Raw genomic sequence first — 8288 nt, 5'->3', positions numbered from 1 at the left:
TCCCAAATAAACCCATCGATTTAACCTTAAAATTGTTTTTTTCACGGAACAATAAGCGGATTCACCTACTTCTTTTTTCACTGAACAATAAGCGGATTCACCTGCTTCTTTTTTCACTGAACAATAAGCTAATTCATTAATCTGCTTCGATAATTCCTCATTGGAAAATTGAGTGTCTAAACTGGCGGAAACATATCGTTTGATTGGATGATGTGTTTTCGGTGTTTCAGATCTGTTCAATTTGGTTTCGAATATTGCTGACCGGTGGACGTTTGAGTTGTAACTTGTTTGAATTTAACAAACTATGGAATAGATCAATGGACCGATCAGTTGGAACGGGATGCTCGTCGGCCGAAGAAGGGGCGGTAGGGTGTCATGGAGGTGGGGTTTCAGGTTTGGGTGGTTCTTGATGGAAAAAAGTGATGGTAGAGGGTTGGGTGATAGAGGTTGAAGATGAAGTTGGGTGTGAGTGGTGGGTCCCACACTTTTAATAATCCATATTTGTTTTTTTTATTTTTTAAAGAGAGAGGTAAATAAGTAATTTCAGATGGACTTAACGGAGAAAACTAACGGACATCCACTCCAGGGACTATCCGAGTAACAACTCGTCAAACCACAGGAAGCACCGATGTAATTTCCAAAAGTTTGGGACTATATGTGTTATTTTACAAAACCACAGGGACTATCCGGGCATTTTACTCTAGAAATCATGTTAATTGTATGTATATATATATATATATATATATACACACACACGAATAGATCTCTTTAAAACCATGGACCACGGGAGACAGATTTAGATACAAGTAGATAGTCTTAATTGATAAATGAATTATGTTTGAATATTCCATTTGGAATAAGTTCCACAAAACTTGGTGGACCCATATTTATTCCTTAAGCCAAGTAATGTTTAAGGTATCTAACACATAATTTAAAATCACTGAGAATGAGATTAGATGAAAAATCATCCTTATCAAGTATGTTATGATTTCTCATGAATTTCGGTTACAATGGATGAAATTTATAGGTCCCATTTTCGTTTTGTCAAATTCTCATTTACATGATAACAAAAGTTGTGAAAAAGAGGGAGCACCGGTGTAATTTTCAAAAGTTGAGGAGTATAAGTGTTACTTTGCATAACCAGAGGGACTATCCGTGCATTTTACTCCAAAGATTTTATTATTATTTTGATCCATATAATATAAATGATAATGATGAGTAGATTAAATACATAATTTATATATTTAATCTTACAAGTGATCCATCACCAACGCATCTATCGGTAATATATCAAAAAAGAGAGGTGTGGACGAGTCTCCAAATGCTGTCGCTGAGCTGTCACTAATTTATCCGTTGGTGATCCCTCGTTAATCTATTGCAAATTTGATTACCCACGGTAATATTTATGACAGCCATTCACCAATAGAGTTCCGTCGGTAACGTCCCTTCACGGATAGATTTCGGATATATATTGGACCATGAGTGACACTCATTTGTTGGTAGTGATTGATTGTACCATTTCATTCATGATGATATCAGTTACGTTGGTGTTGGTGAAGCTCTTTTTCTAGCTTGAAAGTATGGTTTTAAATACGAAAAATATATATTTTTCTGTTACAACCTTAGATGTTAGAATCCTAGACGCACAACAAGAAGTTTCTTGTAAGAATTTATCTTAACACACAAAATACACATCCTTTTTCCTCGCATCACACATTATATAACCAACACCCCTCATTCTAACCTTCACAATCTATACTTACCTTCAAATTTTCAACCCTAATTTTTTCTCTCTAAAACACCTACAAAAAATCCTACCAATGGCAGGGGGATCAAAGGTGGCGTTTGTGGCGGTGCTCATCGCGATAGTGGCAGCGACAACACTCCCTTCAACAGAGAGTGCGGTGACATGCAAGTCGGTGGTGAGTAGCCTAACTCCATGCGCAACATACCTCATTAGAGGAGGACAGGTTCCTACAAAGTGCTGCAATGGTGTGCAGTCACTATACAAGGACGCCAACACGAAAGAGGACCGGCAGATGGCTTGCCGGTGCATGGAACAAGCCTCCAAATTGGTCCCCGGAATTAACGAAAAATACGCTAATATGTTACCTGAAAAATGCGATGTTCATATCCCTTACAAGATTACCCCTACCTTCGATTGCTCTACGTATGTTTTTTTAATATATGCATGCACACACAGTTAATATTAATGCATAGTAATGAATGTATTTTGATTTTTCAACTTATGTTGCAGGGTACAATAAGAAGGATATATTAATGGAAGTGAAGCTGCATGAGATATACAAGCACTATAGTGTGACTAATAATGATCTTAGTCTAAATAAACTTGAGTCAAACTATGTTTATTGTTGCTTCAACATGTTTGTTTACTTGATGTAAAATATATATGTGTACCATTTTCTTTTATTCATCAGTTCCTTCAAGTTTGGATCAAATTTGTTTGATTAACGAATAATATATAAAGTTAGACCTAACCCATTAAACCTTTAAGAGTTATGATTTTACAAGTAAAGTTGTATAAAAAGATAACTTGATGCTAAATTATATATTAAACGCTATAAATTAGTTATATGGACGATTGATGAAATGGAAGTACAACACAAAACTGAATACTATCGACATATTGATCACTAAGAATTGCTCGGAGATAACTAATGAATCCAACAAAATCTGGAAAAAGAATCGATATATATACGTCGCTATTTGATTGGGAATTAGCGGTCCAAACCAATATATACATACACGGTAAACCCTGGTATCTGCGACGGTTAAGTGAGGTGATTATTGATGCGATGGAATGTCAGCTAGTAATCTGTCGGAAATTTGAAGATAGGATTTGTAGGAAGTAGGTCCACTTTTTTATAAAATATATTACAAAATATATAATAATGAAACTCTCGTTATTTGTGGGAAATTCGACTAGTACAATACCGGTTACAAAAACTAAATAAATGAAACATAAAATACAATATAATTGTAACAATCTTGATTCAAGACAGTGTCTTTAGAAGAACTTCAACTGCACCTTCATGTACGAACCTCCGCTGCAAAAATGAACAAACTGTCGTTGACGGTTTTGGTTGAGGATCATGTTTGACACGAGTCCCTTAAAACAGATTACGCGCCTACTCTCAGACGGTCTGTTTCGAGGATACAACAACTGAAGCGGTAGTTGTACTGCCGGAGATGACACTCACGCCCAAGATTACACAGAGCATAATTTAGTGTTTATAAAATTTAGGAAAAAGATGAAGTGTAAATTTGAGAGTACTCCTCTCAATGGAAAAATCGAGACTAAAGAGAATGCTTATTTTCTTGTGTATCTAGTATGAACCACCAAGTTCATATTTATACACCCATAGTTTTAACCTCAGTAAAACTAGTAATAAAATTGGACATTAATCTTGTCATAACTATAACATTAATCTTGTAATAAACAAGATAATGAATATGACTTTAATCTCCAATTAAATTGACTTAAGTGGTTAGTCAAAAAACGGTCATATTCATTATGACACGCATTAAACGGTTTGAGACAACTAGTTTGACTAGGTCCAACCAGCTCTTCTATTACTGTTGCAAACCTGCGCGCGCTAGAACTGGTCCGCCAGTCTGCGCGCCATGCTTCAAGGATCTCATGTCACGCCATATGGAGTCGTGCACCACACGGATACGATTACGCATACCAGGACGTCACCTGGTCATGCGTCATCCATACTCGCGCGCCACACGCATCCCACTATGCATATCAGGACGCCACCTGGTCATGCGCCATCCAAACTTGTGAGCCACTTGCATTCTTTGCCATAGCCAATGACGTGCGCCATGCGCCTACGGAGCTCGCGCCGCATCGAAATGTGCCACGCCATGGCATCCGCCTACGCCACCCAAGGGTGCGCCATAAGCGGACCCGCCATGTATCTGATCACGCGCTCATGACAAAAATACAAAGGTGGTGTGCGAAGTTCAAAGTGCACCATATTGGGCCTATAGCCCACATCACGCGCGCATACGTGCGAGGAAAGGTGCGCCGCACCCTTTAGGATCCCACTAGTTTTTGCCTTTAAGAAAACAATATACAAGGAGTGCTCTCCCTTATAAACCAATTTAAGTTTTGCCATCCCACCTATGTGGGACACGGTGACAAATCTCAATCCATTTTTCTCATCTTTGTTTGTTTCAAACATACAACTTCAAGCTTCGATATCTCATTCATCTTAACTCTATTTGGACATAGTTTGAACACAAACCCATAAATAATTGTTTATAAAACACATATATAAATATTATTGATGTCACTAATGTTTAGTGAAAAACTCATTTTCACTAAATTTCCAACAAAATTTTGGTCCATGGCTTTATTATCATCTTGGTGACCCGTTAGAAATGTTAATTAACAATAATACATTTATCAACTTTTATTAATAGTGATTTATAATTTTATAAACATAGAGTACAAGCTTGATTCATATGTGTTGAAAGTAGTAAATGACTTTTATCTTTTGCTTCATATTTTCATTTACATTTCTTAATTTTAATAAATTTATTATATGACCCTATAATTTTAATAAAAGAATATTTTTGTTTTTTTTAACAAATTTACATTACAGCCTCTAAACTTTAATAAAGTTACCTACACTTTCTACATTTTAAGTTTCAATGATTATCAACGACATCTAGTTTTCATTTTTCTTATATGTAACATATGAATAACGATAAACTACAAAAACTATGTATGTATGTATGTACGTACGTATACGTACGTACGTACGTATATTACGTGCTTTATTATTTGTTTTGCAAGAAACTACCATGATTTAGCTAAAAAAAAGTAAAATAGCACGTACAGAATCATGCAAATCACATTTATCCTAATATTATGGCTACACGGCTAATTACGTGTATGAACACAATTAACCTCCATATTCAATTGAAGACAAGTGATAACATGTTGAATATAGTTTTAAAATGATAAAAACAAATGTACATATACTTAGGGTCAAGTCCTAGTAAAATAGAAAGGAGAATCATACACTGGTTTGGTTCCCATAGAGTGGTTTGAAGACGATTTAGGAAGTTCACGTTGGTTGGTTACATGTTTTTAGGCTCCTTTAGGCTAGTTTAAATTGTTTTACTTGTTTTCAGGCTTGTTTAGGATTTCAAACATGTTCAAACAAATTTGACCGGAATTTCATTGGAATTTGGTTTGAAAATGCTGAAAATGCGCTGGAGGGTCTAAAACTGAGGCTTTTGAAGCGAAGCGAGAAGGCTGGGATGGGTCTGAAAAGTTGGTCTAGGCGCGCGCCTGGAAAAGCCTTGACAACATAGGTTTATATTAATAACGCCTAGCTATTTAGGGTTGTGGTTGTTAAAAGTGAGAGTTTGGGTGATGACATTTCAGTTTATGTTTTACTAAATAACCATTGTGACTCTTTATGGTGCCGTTGACCTTTTTTTCAAAGGCAAGGAACGACGTGTCAACCATCGTGACACCAGACGTTGTGATCAAGGTTGACTACTTCCAGATGCGTGGAAACCCGACCTCCACCTGACCGAAGGCACGACAGTGGAATAATCAATAAAACCTCGCCTCCCATCCAAGACGAACCTGCGCCACCGGTATTCGCTCTTCACCTTGTTACATATCCCATCCAAGACGAACCGGCGCCCTGGGCAACCAATGTGGGATTTATACAAAATATCTTCATTTAGGGTATTTTTGGCCGGAAGCTTTTAGGAGCTTTCTAGGAGCTTCTAGCTTTAAGAATTTAAGAAAAAACTCATATTCAATAAAAAGTCTTGTTTGGTTTAAGGAGCTTGAAGCTTTTTTGTTAGGAGCTTGAAGCTTTTGGTTGAACGCTTCTACTAGTAGCGTTTAAAAGGAGCTACAAGCTTTTAGGGAAAATGACTTTTTTAACCTCTAAAAATAATGAACTTTTTAATGAAAAAACTTTTTAAATTTTTAGTTACGTCCATTTTGGTTATTTTATACATTTTATTAAAAGTTTCAGCTACTCTTTCAAACACCAAATATATCTAAAAAACTACAGCTACTAGCTAACAGCTAACAGCCACCAGCCCTAACTATCTGCACACCCAGTTTACCTATCTGCACACTTAGGGTTTACCTACGCAGCGTATTGGTCAATACGCAGCGTATAGGGTTAACCCTATACGCTGCGTATTGACCAATACTCAGCGTATATAAACCATGAATCTCAGTGCCTAATTACCAATCATTGCACAAAAAACAAGGTTTATATACGCTGCGTATAGCTCTCTACGCAGCGTATATAAACCATTAGACTTTTTTGGGTCATTTTGGTAGGTTTGAGGGATCATTTTTTCACAAAGTTTATATACGCTGCGTATTGACCAATACTCAGCGTATATAAAGGTCTGAAAATGTCATTTATACCCTTGTATTGAGGCTATACGAAGCCAAATACAAGGGTAGTAGTGTCATTTTTGTCTTATATGCTGCGTAGTGATCTATAAGGAGCGTATATAAAGCTCCATTTTTGTATTTTTTTTTTGTGTCTTCCTTTGTTTATTTATAAAAAAAAGGAAAATAACACCAATAATATTGTTTTTTTATAAATAATTTTCTTTTTTAATTTTTATAATTCTTTTTTTATAAATAATTTTCTTTTTTTATAAATAAACAAAGGAATACGATAATTTAATTTAAACGATAACAAAACAATATATTTGTATTATTTACCAATAATATTGTTTTTTTATAAATAATTTTCTTTTTAATTTTTATAATTCATAATATTTATATTATTTTTTATTTTTATAATTTATATTTGTATTATTTACCAATAATATTGTTTTTTTATAAATAATTTTCTTTTTTTTTATAAATAAACAAAGGAATACACAATAAAAAAATACAAAAATGGAGCTTTATATACGCTCCTTAGAGGTCCCTACGCAGCGTATGAGACCAAAATGACACAACTACCCTTGTATTTGGCTTCGTATAGCCTGAACACAAGGGTATAAAAGACATTTTCAGACCTTTATATACGCTGCGTATAGGTCAATACGCAACGTATTTAAAGGGTGGTAAAATTATTTTTAACCCCAAACCTGTGGTAAAATTATCTTTTTAACCCTTATAGTTTATATATGCTGCGTATTGACCAATACTCAGCGTATGTAAAGGTCTGAAAATGTCATTTATGCCCTTGTATTAAGGCTATACGAAGCCAAATACAAGGGTAGTTGTGTCATTTTTGTCTTATATGCTGCGTAGTGATCTCTAAGGAGCGTATATAAAGCTCTATTTTTGTTTTTTTTTTTGTATTCCTTTGTTTATTTATAAAAAAAAGGAAAATAACACCCGATACGATACTATACGATACGATATAACACCCGTATAGGCATATAGGTGTGATTTAGTTCCCGTATTGCCCTCGTATAAGCCTATAAGTGTGATATCGTATCGTATAGGTGTGGTTTAGGTCACGTATTGACCTCGTATAAGACTATAAGTGTGATATCGTATCGTATAGCATAGTATATGTCCCGTATTGACCTCGTATATGCCTATAAGTGTGATATCGTATCGTATAGCATAGTATATGTCCCGTATTGACCTCGTATAAGCCTATAAGTGTGATATTGTATCGTATAACGTAGTATATGTCATGTATTGACTTCGTATAAGCCTATAAGTGTGATATCGTATCGTATAGCGTCGTATAGGTCATGTATTGACCTCGTATAAGCCTATAAGTGTGATATCGTATCGTATAGGTGTGGTTTAGGTCACGTATTAACCTCGTATAAGCCTATAAGTGTGATATCGTATCATATAACGTAGTATAGGTGACGTATTGACCTCGTATAAGCCTATAAGTGTGATATCGTATCGTATAGCGTCGTATAGGTCACGTATTGACCTCGTATAAGCCTATAAGTGTGATATCGTATCGTATAGGTGTGGTTTAGGTCACGTATTAACCTCGTATAAGCCTATAAGTGTGATATCGTAGTATCGTATAGGTGTGGTTTAAGTCCCGTCTAATCCTATATGCATATACAAGACCTATAGGAAACCTATACGAGACTTATACTACACTATACGATACGATACGATACTAAACAATAACACCCGTATAGGCCTCTATACGAGACTTATATACTATACACTATACACTATACGATACGATATGATGCAATACGATACGATACGATACGATGCAATACGATAAGATAATTTAATTTAAACGATAACAATATAATATATTTGT

General features: G+C 35.2%; 1 protein-coding gene across 1 annotated transcript; it reads left to right on the top strand.

Annotated features, from left to right (window-relative positions):
• Positions 1–1737: 1737 nt before the first annotated feature.
• On the top strand, positions 1738–2428 carry LOC110881217 (non-specific lipid-transfer protein 1). Its single transcript, XM_022129547.2, has 2 exons — positions 1738–2170; positions 2258–2428. The coding sequence occupies exons 1-2, from the start codon at positions 1821–1823 to the stop codon at positions 2265–2267; spliced, it is 360 nt and encodes a 119-aa protein (XP_021985239.1). The 5' UTR covers positions 1738–1820; the 3' UTR covers positions 2268–2428.
• The last annotated feature ends 5860 nt before the right edge of the window (positions 2429–8288 follow it).

Source organism: Helianthus annuus, chromosome 10, assembly GCF_002127325.2.
Source record: "Helianthus annuus cultivar XRQ/B chromosome 10, HanXRQr2.0-SUNRISE, whole genome shotgun sequence".
Classification (NCBI taxonomy): Eukaryota; Viridiplantae; Streptophyta; class Magnoliopsida; order Asterales; family Asteraceae; genus Helianthus; species Helianthus annuus.
Note: the sequence above shows the minus strand (reverse complement) of the source record. Positions and strands in the feature narration are given on the sequence as shown.

Excerpts from the sequence above, each read along its gene's own strand:
- LOC110881217 (XM_022129547.2), top strand. The coding sequence starts at position 1,821 with ATGGCAGGGGGATCAAAGGTGGCGTTTGTGGCGGTGCTCATCGCGATA.